This window comes from Xenopus tropicalis, chromosome 5 (assembly GCF_000004195.4).
Source record: "Xenopus tropicalis strain Nigerian chromosome 5, UCB_Xtro_10.0, whole genome shotgun sequence".
NCBI lineage: Eukaryota > Metazoa > Chordata > Amphibia > Anura > Pipidae > Xenopus > Xenopus tropicalis.
This window is the reverse complement of record NC_030681.2, coordinates 152,257,205-152,280,755: the sequence shown is the minus strand read 5'-3', so window position 1 is coordinate 152,280,755 and position 23,551 is coordinate 152,257,205. Positions and strand designations below refer to the sequence as shown.

The 23,551-nt window shown below is 42.1% G+C and overlaps 1 protein-coding gene across 1 annotated transcript in view; it reads right to left on the bottom strand.

The window, feature by feature from the left end:
• Positions 1-4,524: 4,524 nt before the first annotated feature.
• The window catches only part of elp3 (elongator acetyltransferase complex subunit 3), a 76,152-nt gene continuing 57,125 nt past the window's right edge, over positions 4,525-23,551 (bottom strand). The window contains 1 exon segment of the mRNA NM_001001215.1: positions 4,525-4,934. Coding sequence (NP_001001215.1) covers positions 4,858-4,934 — 77 coding nt within the window. The 3' untranslated portion in view covers positions 4,525-4,857.

The following is a 23,551-nucleotide window of genomic DNA, read 5'->3' as shown; positions in this document are numbered from 1 at the left end:
TACATTAATGTTGCATTAAACAAGTTTCATTTCTACATTTCATATCATATTCTTGCAATATGTATGAATAGGCAGTATATTCTGGGAACAGATTAGCTGGTACAGGTATGGGATCCCTTATTCGGAAACCCGTTATCCAGAAAGCTCTGAATTACTGAAAGGCTCCCATAGACTCCATTTTAATCAAATAATTTAGAATTTTAAAACTGATTTCCTTTTTCTCTGTAATAATAAAACAGTACCTGTACTTGATCCCAACTAAGATATAATTACCCCTTATTGGGGCAGAACAGCCCTATTGGGTTTATTTCATGGTTAAATGATTCCCTTTTCTCTGTAATAATAAAACAGTACCTGTACTTGATCCCAACAAAGATATAAATAATCCTTATTGGATGCAAAACAATCTTAATGGGTTTAATTAATGTTTTATTTATTTTTTAGTAGACTTAAGGTAGGAGATCCAAATTACAGAAAGACCCCTTATCCGGAATAACCTTGGTCCCGAGCATTCTGGATAATGGGTCCTATACCTGTACAAGAGACCCTATAGTGCAGCGCTGTCCAACTCTGTTGCCCCCCACCTGTCTGGCTGCTTTGCTGGCTTACCTTTGCGTAAGCTTCAAATGGTATCAGTACTGAGTAAGTGCGGTAGATGTGTTTATATGTATTACTGTTTGGTTTATTTATGTATGTATTTAGTTGCAGTTATTAAACCTCTTCCCTCCTACTGGCCGGTTTGTACGAGCAGATCTCCCCCCTTTACTCTGGGCAGTTGGCTAATGTAGAACTCATCAGGAACCCAACGGGAGGGTTAGTACACTGTGCTCCCATTCCCCAGCCTCATGTCTCATAAACCGTGCAGCGTCGCTGGACTGGTGAGTAACACAAGCACAATCAGCAGCAGTAAATAAAAGGGTTTTGTTTTTCCAGGAACCTGCGTCCTTTAGGAATAATGAGGAAAAACAGATTTGTGTTTATTTCAAAAGCAAGTTTAATCATTTCTACAGAAATTTACAGTAAGGTTTCAGAATCTGTATTGTGGCAAGGGGACAACCAAATACACTTTGTATAGGCAATACCCTTCCCCCCATAAAAATATTTTACATATAAAGGTATCGGACCCGTTATCCAGAATGCTCGGGACCAAGGGTATTCCGGATAAGGGGTCTTTCTGTAATTTGGATCTCCATAAGAATCTAAGTCAATAAAACATTAATTAAACCCAATAGGATTATTTTGCATCCAGTAAGGATTAATTATATCTTAGTTGGGATCAAGTACAGGTACTGTTTTATTATTACAGAGAAAAGGGAATCATTTAACCATGAAATAAACCCAATAGGGCTGTTCTGCCCCCAATAAGGGGTAATTATATCTTAGTTGGGATCAAGTACAGGTACTGTTTTATTATTACAGAGAAAAGGGAATCATTTAACCATTAAATAAACCCAATAGGGCTGTTCTGCCCCAATAAGGGGTAATTATATCTTAGTTGGGATCAAGTACAGGTACTGTTTTATTATTACAGAGAAAAGGGAATCATTTAACCATTAAATAAACCCAATAGGGCTGTTCTGCCCCAATAAGGGGTAATTATATCTTAGTTGGGATCAAGTACAGGTACTGTTTTATTATTACAGAGAAAAGGGAATCATTTAACCATTAAATAAACCCAATAGGGCTGTTATGCCCCCAATAAGGGGTAATTATATCTTAGTTGGGATCAAGTACAGGTACTGTTTTATTATTACAGAGAAAAGGGAATCATTTAACCATTAAATAAACCCAATAGGGCTGTTCTGCCCCCAATAAGGGGTAATTATATCTTAGTTGGGATCAAGTACAGGTACTGTTTTATTATTACAGAGATCTGAATTATTTGATTAAGATGGAGTCTATGGGAGACTTTGGAGATTGCGATGGCCGCAAGTAAAACATATTACTGGGGCAATCTGGCTTAACTGTGGGAAATTACAAAGGGAGGCCATATACTGTAATAAAGCCGAATAGCTACAATTAATGTGCTTTACTTGCAGTGATCACAATGGAAAAGATTTTTTCGGGAGATTTGACACTTTGCCATAAAGGTCAAGTTACCCCAATTGGGTTTCTCCTGGATTTTGAAGGTTTTTTACCTTCATGTAAAGTTGAAAATTGTTTTTAGCTGATGACCTGTCTTTTTGCTCTTGGCCCCATACCTGTAATAAAAAGTAACAATAACAATAAAACTGGAGCCTCACAGAGCGATAGGATTTTGGCTGCCGGGGTCAGTGACCCCCATTTGAAAGCTGGAAAAGGGTAGAAGAATAAGGAAAATAACTCAAAAACTATAAAGAATAAATAATGAAGACCGATTGCAAAGTTACTAGGAATAGGGCATTTTATAACATACTAAAAAGTAACCAAACATGAAACCCAGAACATTAAATTAAATCAATACCTGTTATAAATGAATTTAAAAATCTTAGCAGTCAATCATATATTACCTGCCTGCGGCATAGAGGTGGGGCAGGCAATATATGATTGACAGCTCAGATTTTTAATTACAATTACTTTACTTTCCATTCAGTAAATAACTTGCAGACATTGTCATCTGTTTTATGGGTGACCTATTTCTGCGCTTATTACAGAAGCTGGTAGGTTCACTGGGCCACAAATCCCTCATTTGTCTTAGCAGCAAAGCAGGAAAGCAAGTCTGATCCAGGCTCGGTTTCTTCTTTTCTGTACCCTGCAGCCACTGAGGCAAACGACATGGATGAATTGGCAGATTTGATGAACCACTAATCACCACTATCTTTTTAGTATCCTACACTGGAATCCTATTAGTTCTTAATAAACAAAAGGAGACAGGCCTCTTTAATAATGATTTACTTACAGGAAAAAAAGATCTTTTCATATTCACAATCTCTTAATATGAGACAATTTGCAATTGGTCTTCATTTTTTACTTTTTAAGATTTTTCAGTTATGTAGCTTTTGGTTCAGCAGCTCTCCAAGTGATATTTTAGCAGCTATCTGGTTGCTAGGGTCTTATTTACCCTAGCAACCAAGCCTTGATTTAAACAAAAGATGGGAATATGAATAGGAGAGGGCCTGCATAGAAAGATAAGTAATAAAAAGTAACAATAATAATAAAACTGGAGCCTCACAGTAATAGGTTTTGGCTGCCGGGGTCAGTGACCCCCAAATCGAAAGCTGGAAAGAGCCAGAAGAGAAAGGAAGATAATTAAAAAACGATAAATAATGAAAACCAATTGCAAAGTTGCTGGGAATAGGCCATTGTATAACTTATTAAAGGTTCACATAAAGGCGAATCACCCCTTTAATAACACAGCAAAACCAAAAAGCGCATTTCACACTATCCATTTTGTGTTGATTCCCAGTTCTGCCAATGGAAAGTGTCTGCAACTTACACTAGTATATTTATCATTCTGTGTAAAAAGCGGAGTGAAGCATTACCGGTGATGTTGCCCAGGGCAACCAATCAGCATTTAGATTTCAACAGTTAGAAAAGCAAAGCATCTGATTGGCTGCTATGAGCAACATCACTGGTAATGTTTTACTCCTCTTTATACACAGCATGATAACTATACCCCTTATTGACCAACAATGCAGTGATAAAGGCCAGGGCCACCATCTTAGGGACCTTCCAACTGATGTCACGGGAGGTGCCGGCACCCAATAGCTGTAAAGAAGCTGGTCCCCCAAGCACATAAATACCATGCCCTATATTGTTTATTTTGGCTGCTACTCACCCAATGAAGCCTGGGCTCTTGAGATCTTTATTTCCTGAGTTTATTTACGTCATCCCTGAACTATTTCTATCAAAGCCCATTCACTGCTCATTGTTACTTATTGATATATTCCACTTACATAGCATGGCTTATCGACACAAATATTTCTGCTTATAATGTATCTGACTGCGTCATACCCACCGAGCCGACTATTTATATCAGTGCCAGGGTTACACTGGGTGAACATCCCTATGGCATTTAGATAGGAAGAGATCTAGAGAAGTATGAGGCCTAAAGAGCCAAAATGATAAATAAATATAATTAATGTGTTCTATAGCAGTGATCTCCAACCAGTGACTCGGGGGGAACATGTTGCTCCCCAACCCCTTGGGTGTTGCTCTCAGTGCCCCCAAACCAGGGAGTTATTTTTGAATTCCTGACTTGGGGGCAAGTTTAAGTTGAATAAAAACAAGATTTCCTACCAAATAAAGCCCCCTGTAAGCTGATTGGCTATTAGGGGCCTCTACGCACCCTATCACAGCCCTTATTTGGCACCTCAAATTTTCATTTTTGGTGTTACTGTTCCTTTAATAAACACTTACTACATAATAGGTGAATCTGCAAGTAACATTTCACTTAAATGTGGCAAGTCTTGCAAACTTCCATAGAAACTGGCGTAGTCAGATAAATACGTTTCTAACCAATTTTACTCGACTTGTTTTGCTTTTAAATCCATTGTATAACTATAACACCCAGAGCTTTTCATACTGGATTAAGAGGAAGCTTTATAGAGATGCAATTCATTTAATGCAGTTGATTTTAGATATAACATTACTTTAATCTGTATTAATATGCCTTAAATGACTAACCATAGAACTTGAAACTTGGAGTTTATCAGCTGGTTCACTCCCTCATTCAAACATGGCCCACGGAGCAAGTGAGTTGCAACTAACTTGCACCATGGGCCATCAGCCTAAGGAAAACAAGTCACAATGCCACAACGAGCGCCCAATCTGCCATGCAGCCCAGCCTGAGTGATGCCTTATAAAAGCTATACGGTATTTACACAGATATGTTAGGCTCTAACACATGTTACAAGTAAATAACGCATCCAAGCACTTTCAGTCCAGCTTCTTCACCATGTACGGCCCTTCTAATTCATAGCCAAGTTTTCTGTAATAGTTCCTTGTCCCAACACCTAGAGAGAAGAAATGATAATTATTAGTAGCAAATAATATTCGCAAACATATCACCAAAGTATAAGCAAAGCCATGGAAAGTAGAATTATGGCTGAATTTGTGCTAAGGGGAATGTAGACTAAATATCTGCTATATCCAATGTAACAATTCTAGGGGCAGCTAGATAAATACATTAAATACTATATATCAGTGCTGTCCAACTGGCGGCCCGCGACCCCCCTCTGTGTGGCCCCCCACCTGTCTGGCTGCTTTGATGGCTTACCTTTGAGTAAGCATTAAATGGTATCAGTACTGAGATTAACTGCCCCCCTGCATGGTTCTCACCTCAGATTCAGGCTGTAATCCCTCTGTATTGTTTAAACATGTAATCCCCTGTGTTTTTCACTCCTTTTAATAGTGCTGGGCGGTATACCGGTAAAAACCGATCACCGTTTTTTTTTTTTAAACCGATATAAATTTTTGACATACCCCCATACCGGTGTCCTGAATACTTCCGGGTGCGCACGTGACGTCAGCGCGCACACTCTACAAAAGCGCCATCGCTAGGACGCATTCAGAGTCGGATACCAATGTGAGCTGTCGGGGGGTGCCTGGCCAGTAATTATATTTTATGTGAAGGGGATGGGTGGGGGTGGGTGGGTTATACTTATGTGAAGGGGATGGGGTTGTGTTTGGGGGGGGTGGGGTGGGGGGTTATATTTATGTGAAGGGGATGGGGGGGTGTTTGGGGTGGGGTGGGGGGGTGCGTGCGGATGGGGGGGTGGGGGGCTGCGTGCGGATGGGGGGGTGTTTGGGGTGGCGGGGGGGTGTTTGGGGTGGCGGGGGGGGTGTTTGGGGTGGCGGGGGGGGTGCGGGTGGCGGGTGTTTGGGGTGGTCACCTAATCATGCATGGGGAAAAAAAAATACCGTCAAATACCGTGATACCGATATAATTTTGAAAAATACCGTGATATAAATTTATGGTCATACCGCCCAGCACTACCTTTTAATACCTGCATTGTTCACCCCCTGCAGTGTTCACACCTCAGGCTCAGACTGTAATCACTCCCATTGTTCACTTCTTCACACCTCAGACATAGGTACTGTAGGCAGAGTATGGCACATACAGCCAGCATAGGGCAGGTAGAGTATGGCACACACAGGCAGCATAGGTCAGGGAGGGTATGGCACACACAGGAAGGGTAGGGCAGGCAGAGTATGGCACACACAGGCAGGGTAGGGCAGGCAGTATGGCACACACAGGCAGGGTAGGGCAGGCAGAGTATGGCACACACAGGCAGGGTAGGACAGGCAGAGTATGGCACACACAGGCAGGGTAGGACAGGCAGAGTATGGCACACACAGGCAGCATAGGACAGGCAGAGTGCTGCCTGTGTGTTCCATACTCTGCTTGCCCTATGCTGCTTGTGGGAGGTGAACCTGGCAGGGGTTTGTTGTGGGAGTTTGTTAGCAGTTGTAAATAGCCATTAAATGGTTCCTAAGGTGTGTAATTATGTACTGGGGGTTGCTCTGCTATCCACAGGGGAGGAGGAGGCATATGGAATTTAAGGGTATATCTTAATATGACATAATTCTTTCACATATGAATGATGGTTGATATCCCCACAGTAAGGACCAAGCATTTGGGATTTTGCTGTGCTACCACCATTGTGATAAAATAGGTGTGGTTTGAAGTGGGTGTGGTTTCAAAAAGGGGAGTGGTCAAAACTGGCTTCCATTAGCGGCCCTCCACCATGTATGCTAGAGAAATTCCGGCCCTCGGCACCGTAGAAGTTGGACAGCACTGCTATATATATATAACCCTGGAGTTAGTGCCAGCTTGTAGGGGTTACCCCTGTATCAATAGATTTGGATAAGGTGGTGGGATGGACGCACTGGCACCAAGTGCAACTATAGGGCAAAGAGCAACTTTGAACAAAAGTACCTTGTTGACCGCTGGCCGTTCTGAACTTTCAGAAGGAGCCAGCGCTACACATTAGAACTGCTTTCAGCTAACCTATTGTTTCTCCTACTCCCATGTAACTGGAGGAGTCCCAAGCTGGACTTGGATTTCTTACTATTGAGTGCTATTCTGATACCTACTGGGAGCTGCTATCTTGCTCCCTTCCCATTGTTCTGCTGATCGGCTGCTGGGGGTGAGGGGGGGGGGGTATCACTCCAACTTGCAGCGCAGCAGTAAAGTGTGCCTGAGTCTGAGCTTTCAGCCAGCGCTACACATTAGAACTGCTTTCAGCTAACCTATTGTTTCTCCTACTCCCATGTAACTGGAGGAGTCCCAAGCCGGACTTGGATTTCTTACTATTGAGTGCTATTCTGATACCTACTGGGAGCTGCTATCTTGCTCCCTTCCCATTGTTCTGCTGATCGGCTGCTGGGGATGAGGGGGGGGGGGATATCATTCCAACTTGCAGCGCAGCAGTAAAGTGCTTCTGCTGGAGAAGCTCTATTAACTGATGGGTTTTGATATGTTTTCCCATGTCAGTGTTCCTTTAAGGAACGTGTGTGTTGGAAGCAGCATGGCTGATAACAGATTGGCAGCCGGGGGCCACACAGAGACAGGGTTGGGGACACATACAGGGGAAGTGTGTCATACTGCTGGGAAATCTGCACGCCGCTAATGAGAGCACTAGCACAGGAACCATAATAAATCCCTATTTCATGGTTATTGCCAGCGCTCCGGTCTGTGCTGGGTGCAACGTGCCAATACGTGCAGTTTCCCTAAATGGGTTTGTGCCTGGTACAGTGTGTAGGAGAGGAGTAGTGCTGAGAGGCGCGAGGAGCAGCCAAAAGCCCCTGTGGTTTCTGGGATACAGACAGTATTCCGAGTAACTCGCTGAAATACCTGCCAAATGGCCATTCCTTTTTATTTTTCATGGGTTTTGGATTCTTTTTTGCAGCAGTTTTTGTGCCATGTATTGCCAGTAGATACACAGTGTGGCACGGGTCAGAATGCATAATATCTACGGTGTCATTTTCACAGAAAAAACTGTTTTTAAAAATTAAACCCAAAAACTTTTTAATAAATCATCCATACCATGCCTGCGGCATAGAGGCGGGGCAGGCAATATAGGATTGACAGCTCAGATTTTTAAATTCATTTATAACAGGTATAGGTATGGGATCCCTTATCCGGAAACCTATTATCCAGAATGCTCCAAATTATCGAAAGCCCCTGTCCCATAGAGTCCATTTTAATTAAATAATTCAGAATTTTACAGCTGATTTCCTTTTTCCCTGTAATAATAAAACAGTACCTGTACTTGATCCCAACTAAGATATAATTACCCCTTATTGGGGGCAGAACAGCCCTATTGGGTTTATTTAATGGTTAAATGATTCCCTTTTCTCTGTAATAATAAAACAGTATCTGTACTTGATCCCAACTAAGATATAATTACCCCTTATTGGGGGCAGAACAGCCCTATTGGGTTTATTTAATGGTTAAATGATTCCCTTTTCTCTGTAATAATAAAACAGTATCTGTACTTGATCCCAACTAAGATATAATTACCCCTTATTGGGGGCAGAACAGCCCTATTGGGTTTATTTAATGGTTAAATGATTCCCTTTTCTCTGTAATAATAAAACAGTATCTGTACTTGATCCCAACTAAGATATAATTACCCCTTATTGGGGGCAGAACAGCCCTATTGGGTTTATTTAATGGTTAAATGATTCCCTTTTCTCTGTAATAATAAAACAGTATCTGTACTTGATCCCAACTAAGATATAATTACCCCTTATTGGGGGCAGAACAGCCCTATTGGGTTTATTTAATGGTTAAATGATTCCCTTTTCTCTGTAATAATAAAACAGTATCTGTACTTGATCCCAACTAAGATATAATTACCCCTTATTGGGGGCAGAACAGCCCTATTGGGTTTATTTAATGGTTAAATGATTCCCTTTTCTCTGTAATAATAAAACAGTATCTGTACTTGATCCCAACTAAGATATAATTACCCCTTATTGGGGCAGAACAGCCCTATTGGGTTTATTTAATGGTTAAATGATTCCCTTTTCTCTGTAATAATAAAACAGTACCTGTACTTGATCCCAACTAAGATATAATTACCCCTTATTGGGGGCAGAACAGTCCTATTGGGTTTATTTAATGTTTTATTGATTTTTTTTGTATACTTAAGGGATGGAGATCCAAATTACAGAAAGACCCCTTATCCGGAATACCCTTGGTCCTAAGCATTCTGGATAATGGGTCCCATACCTGTACTACTAATTGCTGCCTCTGTGTATCTGTAATGAGTAGCAAAAATACATGTACCCCCCATAGAAATACATAGGGAAATATGGCTTTAGCTTTAAATGATTGCGCCGCTGTTAAATATCTCAGACTCCCTGCCATTCTATCTGCAAGGCTCAGAGATATATCCAAGCTCCGGGGGGTTCCAAATCAATATAATTTAGTACAAATGATAATATTAGCAGCCTAAGCGCTATACTCATGACCCAGTGCCCTTTAAATGGGCCACAACAGTTCTGTTCTGCTAAAAAAAAAAAAATAACAGATTATTGCCCTTAATTCTCTGGATTATCCCTTATATCACGTCTGTGTAGCTGCTTTACACTGAGACCCCCCATGTGTGCCCCCCCCCTATTGTATACATGGATTCAGTTACACTAAGCACAGCAATAATGTTACATGCAGAGAGACCCATCCATGGGGAAAAAAAGAAACAATATATATGGATATGGTTTTTTATTACCCAAAATAAATGACAAATGTAAAAGCTGGTGAACAATTTATATAGAAATAGCACTTATTTATCATAATAGTTCTAAGTATATCCCAGCAATCAGTCAGATATTCCCAATCAAAAATGTTGGGCAGCCCGGTTTTCGGAAAGGGCTTTCCAGGTCAAAACCTCTTGCGCGGTTTTCCAAATTAGTTAATCGTGACTCACTCATAACCCCTCCCCGTGATGTCACAGCCCCACCTCTTCCCTGTGATGTCACAACCCTGCCCCTTCCCCCGTGACATCACGGCCCCACCTCACCTCTTCCCTGTGATGTCATGGCCCCGCCCCTTCCCCACATCGTCACTGCCCACCCCTGGCCGGCGGAAGAAGCCGGCAGATGTGCCAATACTAGATATGGACACAAACAAAATGTGCAAAAACCCCATAAATAATCTGTAAATAAAAGCTGAATTTATGCAGCTGTTGGTATTACCTATCTTATAGTGTAAATTAGGGGGGCAGTTAAAGGGAAACTATTCCTCAGATAATTTAAAAGTTTTTTTTATATAAAAGATAAAAGCTGAGAATATCGGAGGAAGGTGTTTAAGCCCATATTGGTACAGCACTTAAATGGAGCCCTATGCCAAAGCTGGGCAGCACATACAGGCACCCAAGGCAAGGGTGCCCACCCACCTACTTCTGCTTCATGGAAATGCCATTTGTGCTCTATAAACCCTATGTTTTACACAGTGCAGTTGGACTTTAGTAATCAGCACCATATGGGAAACCCAAATAACGAAGTTAAAAAACCCCAGTTGTCCAAGCACCATAAGTTGGTTTCCTACTCACACCGGCAGTTGGTTTTCATTATTTATTTTTATACTTTTTGAATTATTTGCCTTCCTTTTCTACATTCTTTTCTCACCTTTGGGGGTCACTGACCCCGGCACCCGAAAACTATTGCTCTGTGAGGCTACAGTTTTATTTATTGTTACTTTTTATAACTTATCTTTCTTTTCAGTCCCTCCCCTATTCATATACCAGTCTCTATGGGTGCTAATTAGTAGCAGCTACTTGTCACGGCTACTAACCACCAGAAAATCCCCTGCCATAGACAGTACTGAGAATTGCCTCTGCTAAACACACGTAGAGACATTATCAGTAAATGATCAGCATTGTCTGTTTCTGTAGCTGTGAGTAGCTGCTACTAGTAGCTCTGTGTGTCACCCTTAGGGTGAAGACACACTGGGCTACTTAGTAGCAGCTGCTTGTCACGGCTACTAAGGGCTCTGGCACACGGGGGAGATTAGTCGCCCGCGATAAAACTCCCTGTTCGCGGGCGACTAATCTCCCCGAGTTGCCTACCCCTGCCATCCCACCGGCGAACATGTAAGTCGCCGGCGGGATGGCAGACGCGGCGGCGCGATTTCGCGCAAATCGCCGAAAAAGACTCGCGAGTCTTTTTCGGCGATTCCCTGAAATTGCCCCGCCGCATCTGCCATCCCGCCGGCGACTTACATGTTCACCGGTGGGATGGCAGGGGTAGGCAACTCGGGGAGAATAGTGGCCCGCGAACAGGGAGTTTTATCGCGGGCGACTAATCTCCCCCGTGTGCCAGAGCCCTAAATGCAAGAAAATCCCCTGCCATAGACAATACTAAGAATTGCCTCTGCTAAACACACGTAGAGACAATTATCTGTAAATGATCAGCATTGTCTGTTTTAGTAGCCGTGACAAGTAGCTCCGTGTGTCTTCACCCTTATTCAAACCACTGCCTGGTTGCCAAGGTAAATAAGACCCTGGCAACCAGATAGCTGCTGAAACTCCAATCTGGAGAGCTGCTAAATAACTGATGGACATTAGCTGGTTAATAACAATCATTGCAGAATTACACATTATTCTAGACACGCTGCAAGGCTGCATAAAACGTAAACAAAAACTCAACTTATATAAGGCATATGTTGGTTTTTAAATACAAAGATATGCGATAGCTATAGCTGTAAATATATATAAAGATTTTATACATACATATATATGTTTTATTTCTCTTCCTGAGAGGCTCGTAGAAGAACAAGGTGCATTAGCGCTACTGAGAGCCCCAGGTGTCCCCATTACAAGCCGTTCTGCGCTAAGAGAAATATACTTATCCTCCAGTAAATACTCAAGAGCGGCTTGAAAATGCCCCTTTATTCCCGGCAGCTCTGAGTCATTTCCCTACGAGTACCTAGACTCTCAGTCAGCGGCTAAAGGTGAGAGAACAGCTGCCTCTTATCTCCCATTACAAATGGCTGCACCAAAGCCGGAGCATCGCTGACGCAGAGCCTTTCAGTCGCTTCATCGATCGGGCAGACTGGGCGGCAGTCACGGCTCAATGGACTTCTGGGTGTTCGGCAGCTCGGCACGGTGTTGTTGCTACATTGGATCACACCGCCTTCTTTTGAAGCTCAATATGTAAAGATAACGGCGGGATCAATAAAGAGCAATACTGTTCATGTACTGGGAAGCAGGTGGAACTTTTTAAAAGAGACATATAGGATAAATGAAAAACCTCTAACCCTGTAGGCAATTATGAATAATATATAATAATATAACGCCATCTAAAAGTTTGCAAGTCTCCGTCGAAGTCAATTGGAGTTGCCCTAGGCCATATATGTCAAACACAAGGCCCGGGGGCCAAATCCGGCCCACCTGGCTGTTATATGTGGCCCTTGGTGAGTGTGTCTGACCATCCAGCCTGATCAATTTCCATTCTCCTCACATAGTAACTAAGACTAAGGGGTATATTTATCATGCTGTGTAAAAAGTGGAGTGAAGCATTACCAGTAATGTTGCCCAGGGCAACCAATCAGTAATCAGATTTCAACAGTAGCAAAGCATCTATTGGCTGCTATGAGCAACATCACCAGTAATGTCTTACTCCCTTTTTACACATTGTGATAAATATACCCCTTAGTATCTTACTAAGTATATTAATAAAAAATTTGGCCCACGACTTAGCCTGTGTTTTAGATTTCAGCCCCCTTATGTGATTGAGTTTGACACCCCTGTCCTAGGCAAAGTCACACCATATGTTCAATTAGAGTTTGTAATCGCACCACATTAATAAATAAATGAGCATAAACAAACTTGAATTCACACATTTAAAAACGGATAAATAAGCCCATTAATCTCTATAGGCTAAGCCCATTCCCCAATACACCAAAGCCATGTTATATGGATAGTGTAAACCCTGCAATGCCAAAGGATTTAGACTCGGTGGAAAAGCACTTGGACTGCACCGGTGCGCTTTTTTATACTCATGGGGCTTTTTGATCACTTCTAGAGAAAAAACCAAACCTTTCAGCATATAAAAAAAAAAATCAATAGGTTTGTTCTGAACTCCCAGCTGAGATATAAATAAATACAGCGCACAGCTGACCCCATAGACCCCAATGCAACTTGAAACAAGTTTAAACACAGCACAATACAAACACATAAAGGTACATAAGAGAGTACTAGACAAATGTTAAGGGGCTACACCCCCTGCCAATGGAACATGTAGTCCTACACCAAACTGAGCAGCAAAGGTTGCTTATCCCTGGAACAAACAACTGCTTTTAACCAAAACACCCATATGTATTAGCACTGAGGGCGAAGACACATAGAGCTACTTAGTAGCAGCTACTAAACACCAGAAAATCCCCTGCCATAGACAATACTGAGAATTGCCTCTGCTAAAACACACATAGAGACAGTTATCAGTAAATGATCAGCATTGTCTAATTTAGTAGCCATGACAAGTAGCTGCTACTAGTAGCTCCATGTGTCTTCGCCCTAAGGGCTCTGGTACACGGGGAGATTAGTCGCCCGCGGCAAAACTCCCTGCTCGCGGGCGACTAATCTCCCCGAGTTGCCTTCCCTCTGCCATCCCACCGGCGAACATGTAAGTCGCCGGCGGGATGGCAGACGCGGCGGCGCGATTTCGGGAAATCGCCGAAAAAGACTCGCGAGTCTTTTTCGGCGATTTGCGCGAAATCGCGCTGCCGCGTCTGCCATCCCGCCGGCGACTTACATGTTCGCCGGTGGGATGGCAGAGGGAAGGCAACTCGGGGAGATTAGTCGCCCGCGAGCAGGGAGTTTTGCCGCGGGCGACTAATCTCCCCGTGTACCAGAGCCCTAAGAGATCCCAGAACACTGGACCCCAAGACAGAGCTGTAAATACATTATCAGAACAGACGACACAGGACTAATTTTCAGAAACCGCACAGAACATTCTGACCTTGAGAGCAGAAAGGGACCCACAACCCTTTAGGTTCTGCTCAGACAAGTGAATTTATCACCGAAGCACAAGGCGACCATCAGTCATATGAAAGGCTACAGAGACGAGCCGCAGTCGGCTAAAGCTCAGTTTAAAGTCTACAGATTGCGGGGGGCAGATTTCGATCCATTTAATGCCAACAGCACTTTGGCAGCAACTTGCTCTTGTTTAATAGCAATATAAAAAACTTTACTCACTTTCAGGGTCCCATTAAAGCACAGAAAATGCAGATGGGAATGAAATGTTTACGGACAAATTAATAACAACGAGAGTGTTAGGGCATAAAGCATTAATACTGTCCATATATAAAATGTATAATGGGGAGTAAAAAATATAACTGGGTAATTCAGTATACCCCAAGTGAGTGACCTGCTCACTGGGCAGCAGAGAGGCCTAAAGGAGAAAAGTCATTTTACTGCCAATAGATTTGCCACATTAGTGCCACTAGAACGCTATATTTATTCTGCAGAAAGCTTTACTATACCTGAGTAACAGCCCTAGATACTTTCTCTGTTTAAGATAGCAGCTGCCATTGTAGCTCGGTATTCATCGCGTCCTGCTGCAGCTTAGCCATTATAGCTCAGATCACACATTCCTAAAGGAAGGGGGAGTGAGTTTTATGAATTCTTATGGGAGGGGGGAGCAGGAGAGAACAGAGCAGACTCTGGCTCCGGGAATGAAGGATCTTTCTGGCAGAGGAAGTCAGATACCCTAAGAACACGTTTACTAAAAAGGAGATAAGAAATCCTGTGTTTCTTTTGACAAAGGACTCTTGGGTTTCTGTGAGTGCTTATGGCTGTATTTACATAGACCTTTCTGATAAAGCTTACTGAGTTTTTACCTTTCCTTCTCCGTTAAGGGTAAGAACCCACAGAGTCGCCGGTGGAAAGCCTTTCGCATTGCTTCAGTAATGCGAAATCGCACAAAGTTTTCTCCTGCAGGATACTTTGCGTGACTTCAAAAAACGAAGTGTGATGCCAGCATTTTTATGCCAAAGTTGCAGATTTTACAGTGAGCAGAACTAACTGGGATTAAAAAAAAACATTCAGGTGGTTTAGGCTTAGTTTCCTGTTCTAGACTTGAGCTGGCCGTAGGTGGCATACATAAAGCCGGCCATACACGTTAAGATTTTTAAAAGAACCTTGAGTTATCATAGGACCAAGCTTATCCTGAAATGATCATTTGAAATATTCGTCCATCAACAAAAATGATAATTTCAAGCGATATTATCTAATTAAAGCTGGGAAACTGCCTGCTTGGTCCTGCAAACAATTGGACAATGGGCAAATGACAAAAATCTTCAAACCTGCTCCATCAGTTTTCTGACCAATGTCGGATGAAAAATCGCTAGATGTGCTATTGTTTGGTGCCCACTAACCTTACGATAATCTGACGGATTTGTTGGATTGCACCGAAATTGGTCATTAGGGAGAGAAAAATCTTAAAGTCTATGGGCAGCTTTAGTCCTACCCTACTAATAAATCTGTGGGCCAAATAGTCAGATATTGCATTGACTCGTGTGGGTTCCCTTCGGTCATTGGATAAACTGATTTACGATAACAAATGCTCCAACAAAGAGTAAAAAGTCAAAAACAAAAGGTATGAAACCTACTGCCTTTGTATTATTATTATTAACATTTATTTATAAAGCGCCAACATATCCCGCAGCGCTGTACAATAAGTGGGTTTCATACATTGGACATACAGAGTAACATATAAAGCAATCAATAACCGATACAGGAGGTGAAGAGAGCCCTGCCCAAAAGAGCTTACACTCTACAAGGAGTAACATATAAAGCAATCAGTAACCGATACAAGAGGGGAAGAGAGCCCTGCCCAAAAGAGCTTACACTCTACAAGGAGTAACATATAAAGCAATCAGTAACTGATACAAGAGGGGAAGAGAGCCCTGCCCAAAAGAGCTTACAATCTACAAGGAGTAACATATAAAGCAATCAGTAACCGATACAGGAGGGGAAGGGAGCCCTGCCCAAAAGAGCTTACACTCTACAAGGAGTAACATATAAAGCAACCAATAACCGATACAAGAGGTGAAGAGAGCCCTGCCCAAAAGAGCTTACAATCTACAAGCAGAAAGGGTTAAGACACAAGGTGTATGGAATAATCTGGAATCTAAACTCTGTTATTTTGCATCCCAGTCTAGACCTGTGCCCAGCTATTATCATCTGCTTACAAGGGTCATTTGCTAATGTGTATTGTTTCTCTCTTCTCCTTAAGGACCACTGGACTTTGGGTGATATATAAGACCCCAGGGGTTAAAATAGGTCCCTATCACTTTAAGTGTAGGGCGTGCTTTAATATAAATCCTTATATAAAGCAAATAATTAGAGATAATACTCGGCTGCTTGTTTAATTTATGTTTGTGACGATATAGAAGTACAGTAAGATGTATGTGATGCCTACGGGCATTGGAACCATTCCGTTCAGATTTCTTAATAAGTGCAGCTTGATGAGTACAAATGAGGCCAACAAAATATGAATTCATTTTAAAGCAAATTAAATGGTAAATGAGAAAACTCAACTGCACTGGGAATAATATTCAGGCAGTGACAGCGAATGGCTGGAAAGCCAAACACCTTGTCAGACACGGACACAACGGGATTGTGTTAATGTCAGTTCCAGGTGTTACAAATGCAAAAATGAAAATGTGCCCGTTTTCTTGCCGTAGAAAATAGGCATTAACCCTTTCAGCGGTCCGTAAATATGAATCCAATAAAGTTCCACACTTAAATATGATAATAACACTATGCAGAATGTAAAGACTTTTTATAGACTAAATCAAGTCATGAATTGAGCATTAATATTATTAGCACAAATCTAACAAAATCATAGCAATAAAAAATAATAATAGTATAGCAGGATCGGCGGCCCCAGCTCCTCTAGTCTCGCTGCACTATAAACATTTATAGGCATTAACGAGCAGTTAATAGCAATGCGGAATTGAAAATGTAATAAAAGTGCTAAAAGAGCAATATACTGACAAAAATGAAGTGGTTAAAGTGTGTTTAGTACCCCTAGATGTAGGGTTGCCACCCCCGGCCAGTGTTGGACTTGCCCAGGTCCTGGTAAATCTACAGCTAGGGCCGGCGACGGAATTAGTAATAGCCTCTAAATCCCTCCCTTCCCTAAACCGTCCCCCTTATTAAGAACAGTCCCACCCATGATCCGCCCATTTCCCTGCCCCCATATGACATCACCTCTTACTCCCTTACCCGAAGGCTGCCATTGTAGGAAATGGTTTTTAGGGCAACAAACCTTGATGCACAAAACATGTGCCCCAAGATGGCAGGTTAGTTGGCACTAAGGGGTTAAAGATGCAAGGGCAAAAGCAGAAATGCGCTATATGCACACATAACTGCTGGCATTAGGGCCCCTGGAACGATCATTGAACCAACCAGTATTGGGCAGAAATTCCGCCCCCCATGAAAAGCTTATGGTTTGGTTCCTAATTTTGGAATGATAAAAAGGGTTAAAAAAAAGGCTTTAAAAAGTGAAAATACTTTAATGACTTAAAGTGATGCCCAAGAGAGAAGTGCGGGTAATGAGTATGGATGGGGCAGACATGTTGTGGCGCGATAGGCCTGACGCATAGATTCTTGTTAACTAAGTCCAATATAGATTGTCTGGATCCAGAGATACTAACATTCTAGCTCTGGGAATCACTTCTCTCCCAGACCTTAGCATTTACATTCAGATCCAGTCTGTTTAGATGTGAATTCTCCATGTTAGCAGCATACACTAGTATCCTTATATCCATAGCAATGGACTCCACTTGTGCCCCACAATAAGCCTCACTATCAACTGCATCCATTTTGTTCACTCTACCGTCTTACTTTGTTATATATTTCTCTCTAAAATTACTCAAATGTACAGTATAAAACACCTTTCTTCCTGAATTCAGATTTATTTTGTTTCTCTATTACAAGCAGCTGAACAGCAGTTCTTTGTATTGATTCCTTATCAAGTGTGAAGCCCCGCCCTCTTTTCTCTCTGAGCCGTCCTTTTCTGACTAAGAAGACCTCAAAGAGGTGCCTACTGCGCATGTCTGATTGTAGCACCTCTTTAAGGTCTTCTTAAGGTGGCCATACACCGGCCCATTGTAGCTGCCGATATTGGTCCCTTAGACAGATTCAGCAGCTTATCGGCCCGTGTAGGGGCACTAACGACTGGCCTGCCCGACCGATATCTGGCCTGAAATTGGCCAGATATCGATCAGGCAGGTTAAAAAATTAAGTCGGGACCACATTGGCTTGTTGATGCGGTCCCCGAACAGACTACGCCTATTCTGGCGTTCTAATTCGAAACCGAATTAGCCTAAATTCACCAGATATCGCCCACCCGTAGGTGGGTATATTGGGAGAAGATCCGCTAGCTTGCCAACCTCGCCAAGCAAGCGGATCTTAACATGTATGGCCACCTTAAGTCAGTCAGAGTAAGAAGGAGAGCTCAGAAAGCAACAGGAGGCGGAGCTTCACACTAGACAAGGAAGTCAGTAAAAGAGCTGCAGTTCTGCTGCTTGTAATAAAGAAACAAAATAAATCTTCATGCAGGGAGAAATGTATTGTATTCTGGGTCCTGTTAGAGTAATTTTAGGGTATTTTAAAATAAAGGGCTTACTTATCTTTTAAAGGTGATATTCACCTTTACAAGACATATTCTTAAACAATAATTTTCTTCATATAAAACACATTTGCAATTTATCGTCACAAAAAAATCCTTGCGATATTGCGGTTGACCCTTCCTCTTCACCTTCATTTGCATGTCCTTGATCCGACTGGCTGCGAATTAGATGCAATTTAGCCAATCAGATCACGGATATAGAAATGACCATGAAGGGCATGCTAACGTTTAATCGTGCTGTAATGAGAAAGAATTCGAAGCTGTAGGGCTGCAACTCTCTACTTAACTAGATGTAAAACTGAAAAACAATGTATTTTTTCAATGACAATTAATTAAACATATGTTTTATATGAAGAAAATGGTTGTAAGTGTATGTCTGGTAAATAAAAATACTATAAATGATGGATTTTAAAAACAGTTTCATTCCAATCCCCTCGGGCGTCCCTCTCAGCTCAGAAAGCAGCTACATTGGTACATGAGTTGCTGGTAAACAGGGCCGGATTTGTCGGTAGGCCCCAAAGGCCTGGGCCTAGGGTGGCAAAGATCGGGGGGCGTTATGTTGCCCATTGGCCGCATCTGCACTGGGGACTGAAGGGAATTTAAATCTCCACCCATCTAGTCTCAGTGCAGCCAATCGGTAAGGAAATGTGGTGAGCCCGGGGGCGGGGGGGGCAGGGAGCAAGCTCAGTAGGGGCAGAAATATTAGAGAAATGGTTTAGAGCTCCAGCAACCAGACGCTATTGGAAAACCAGATAAGTTCTGGTGGATAAGAAAAAATAAATAAATACAAAAACAGTACAATAGAAAGCAACTAAATAGTCATTGTTTAAAAAATAAAAAATGTGAAAACTCGGCGGCCATTATAAAGGAACGCAGACAATGGCGTTGACTAGAGCAGCCTTCATATCCATATCACAGAGACTATTCATGTAGAATATAATAATTGAGAAGGAACATAGAAGGCCGAGGGCAGAGGCAATCGATACATAACTTTTACCTCCCAATGAAACACCTTAAAAACAAATGGCAAAATTTATGACCCAATTATTCCATAATCAATTTCTTGTCTTGAATGTAGAAATGACGTTCATTACATGGGGAATCCATTTATATTGGCTCATAACGGCGGCCCATCTCCAGATGGTGTGATTACATCTCATTGATCTCCCAGAGAGAAGCTAATACTTTGCTAATGAATAAATGGTCGCGCCCCACCATGCCGAGTGCCGGCGAGCAGAACCCACACAGCAAACAGGGCTTTCACTGGAACAGTTGCTCAGGAATAGCTTATTGACCCCCTGCACCTCAAAACCCAAACCACACATTTTCATTTGCCAACAAAAATCAATTCTAATTCTATACGCAAGGAGAGGAGATTTAGCATCTTCAGTTTGCTCCATCCAAGGCGTGATGGAGTAGCAGGGACAGGGATTCATGACAAACTGAATGATTTCCCTTCTGCAGATCTGCTCGCTTGGCGATGTCAAGCGGATCTTCACCCGATATCCCCACCTACGGGTGGGCGATATCGGGGAGCGTTTAGGTAAAAAAAAATAACGATTGGATTATGTGGGCGGCAATGGGGCAGTCAGTTCAACGAGCCGATGCGGTCCCTGATCCGACTGGATTTTCTAACCTGCCCGATCAATATCTGGCCAATTTCAGGCCAGATATCGGTCGGCCAGGCCCCTCGGTTCGGCCCCTACACGGGCCGATTCTTCTTTACCCCAGTCAAACTGTAAGCTTTAATTACTTTGAAGTCGGCACCATACGCCTCTTTCCCTATGTGCATTTGTGGTGCATTTATATATCACTGCCCCTCATTACCAGCATGCTTCTATGACCTCCCATGTCACTTGATTTCCCCCCACAACCTGCTCTCTGCTTCTCACTTTCCCCACCCATAAGCACCCAGTTTAGCATTCCTTCTTACTTGACCCTCTGTAATTTGGCTTGCACCCAACACACTCTATAGACACAGACTAATAACCTTCTCTTGGCAAAATCTAAAGGTTCTTTTATACTTGTTTTTTCTGACTGCTGATTCCCTCTTCTTTATTGGCTCTTCAATCATAGATTGTTCTTCCCCCATATCTACGTATTGCTTTAGTTGTTTGGAAAATAATTCCATCTTCATGGAGTAGATACACAGATCTACTAACAAAAATCTCTTCTTTACAAACCTGAGTCACAAATTAGCCTTCTGCTATCTGCTAGATGCCACAGGGCTACTTGATAATTAAACCTCTTCTTCTCCTGTCCCTCAGATGTCCCTCAAATATAACAATGTCACCTTTCCTTCCCTTCTCATGTCACTCTTACCTCTCTTGGCTTTCAACCCCTTGCTCAATCCTGTATAACTTAGACCGGAACATGTGTAGAAGACGGCACGGAGGGTTCAAATCACCCTGTGATGCTGCTATACAGAGAGTTTTTGGATGCTGAAGTCCATGCATAGAAAGTATTGCCTGCTAGGGAAGCTAAGGCTGAGCCCAGTCAGATACTGACTTTTTTTTGTTTTTGGTACAATGCTAAAGAGGCTATATATGAATGAATGTAGATACTTTAGCACTAGCTATTATATAAATGGCTGGTGGGAAAACATATGTGGCGCTGGTATCGGAGATTTATCGTGGGCTAATAATTTCCCTGTGTGTAGGGTTGCCAATGTACTTGTCGGTAAATTAGTAATAACTTGTAACTCCCCCCCAAGACCAAACACAGGTTAAGACTGCCACAGCCTTAGTCAGCTCTTGTGAGCTGGGCCCTGCTCTAATCTTACCGTTTAATTCTGCAAAAGAATTTACAATTAAGAAAAAAAAAAACCTATGTCTGAGAGTTAACTTGATCGGGAGCAGCTTTTCCTGCCCCAGTTATCTTGCTGCTCGAGTTAAGGATCTCACTTTGCCTCATGTTGCAAACTGCCCTAATGGTAGGTAGATTGCTTACCTGATACCCCAGGCCGGTGCAGTTTTCTCCTAACAGAAGCAGTGGCCAGGGGTATCAGGTAAGCGATTACAATCGCTGGGGGGGTTACCTAACATTTGGCCCCCCCAGTGAATTAGCCTTTCCTTCTCTTTTAAAAGACATGTAAAGCCTATTTTGTTACAGGGGCCAACATTTTAGGTTTAGAGAAAACTTCAGAAGCCCAGTAATTAAACCCTATGCAAATACTTACCGTCCCCAAACCTCCCTTTGTGTAGGTGAATTCAGTTGTGTGATAACAGATATATACACATATATACAGGTATGTAACCCGTTATCCAGAATGCTCGGGACCTGGGGTATTCCGGATAAGGGGTCTTTCCGTAATTCGGATCTCCTACCTTAAGTCTGCTAAAAAAAATATTTAAACAGTAATAAACCCAATAGGATTGTTTTGGTTCCAATAAGGGGTAATTATATCTTAGTTGGGATCAAGTACAGGTACTGTTTTATTATTACAGAGAAAAGGGAATCATTTAACCATTAAATAAACCCAATAGGGCTGTTCTGCCCCCAATAAGGGGTAATTATATCTTAGTTGGGATCAAGTACAGGTACTGTTTTATTATTACAGAGAAAAGGGAATCATTTAACCATGAAATAAACCCAATAGGGCTGTTCTGCCCCCAATAAGGGGTAATTATATCTTAGTTGGGATCAAGTACAGGTACTGTTTTATTATTACAGAGAAAAGGGAATCATTTAACCATTAAATAAACCCAATAGGGCTGTTCTGCCCCAATAAGGGGTAATTATATCTTAGTTGGGATCAAGTACAGGTACTGTTTTATTATTACAGAGAAAAGGGAATCATTTAACCATGAAATAAACCCAATAGGGCTGTTCTGCCCCAATAAGGGGTAATTATATCTTAGTTGGGATCAAGTACAGGTACTGTTTTATTATTACAGAGAAAAGGGAATCATTTAACCATGAAATAAACCCAATAGGGCTGTTCTGCCCCAATAAGGGGTAATTATATCTTAGTTGGGATCAAGTACAGGTACTGATTTATTATTACAGAGAAAAAGGAAACCATTTTTAAAAATGTGAATTATTTGATTAAAATGGAGTCTATGGGAGATGGCCTTTCCATAATTCAGAACTTTCTGGATAATGGGTTTCCGGATAAGGGGTCCGATACCTGTACCTATATATATATATATATATATATATATATATATATATATATATATATAATATAATATACATACAGGTATCGGACCTGTATATACACACACATACACACAGTATCCACTCTCACACACTTGTCTCTACAACATCCCCTTATCTTGAAGGTGCCCAGAATCCCTTGGCCGGCAGCCATGATAATTTTCTACTTGAGGAGACACAAATGGAAGAGAAGCGATCATCTCAGCGCATGTTAATTGCTGTTACTCCCGGAGCCTCTGTGCATGTCGAGTATAAAAGAGGCAAACCGTGTATGTGCCGTAGGGGAGCGACCTGAGATGGGACATTACATAATGGCTAAAAGGCTTGTTGTATATATATATATTTGTGAGGCGAGTAGAGACTGGGCGCAGCTTAGTTATCTGCATCTTCTGCGTGGGCTGCGACTGATAGCATTTTAAAGAGCTATTTGCGTTGGCGTGGGTGGGAGGGGATATGCACTTTTAAGCACGGGATATTGACTGGATTTTCTAGTTACGTTTTAATTTAGGTATAAAAAGACCACTTAGGCAAGCAGATTGAATAAAGTAAGAGTTTCTTAACTTAAAGAACAAACAATGAGATGAGTCAGGGGTGTTAAGAAAATATATCAGGCCACATTAATCAGAAGACGTCCAATTTCAAAACCCATCAGTTAATAGAGCTTCTCATTGTAATCTGTTTTTCCCATGGGGCTAGCCATATTCTTCATTTCCCAGGGTGCCACAGCCATGTGACCTGTGCTCTGATAAACTTCACTCACACTTTACTGCTGTGCTGCAAGTTGGAGTGATATCCCCCCCTCCCCCCCCAGCAGCCGATCAGC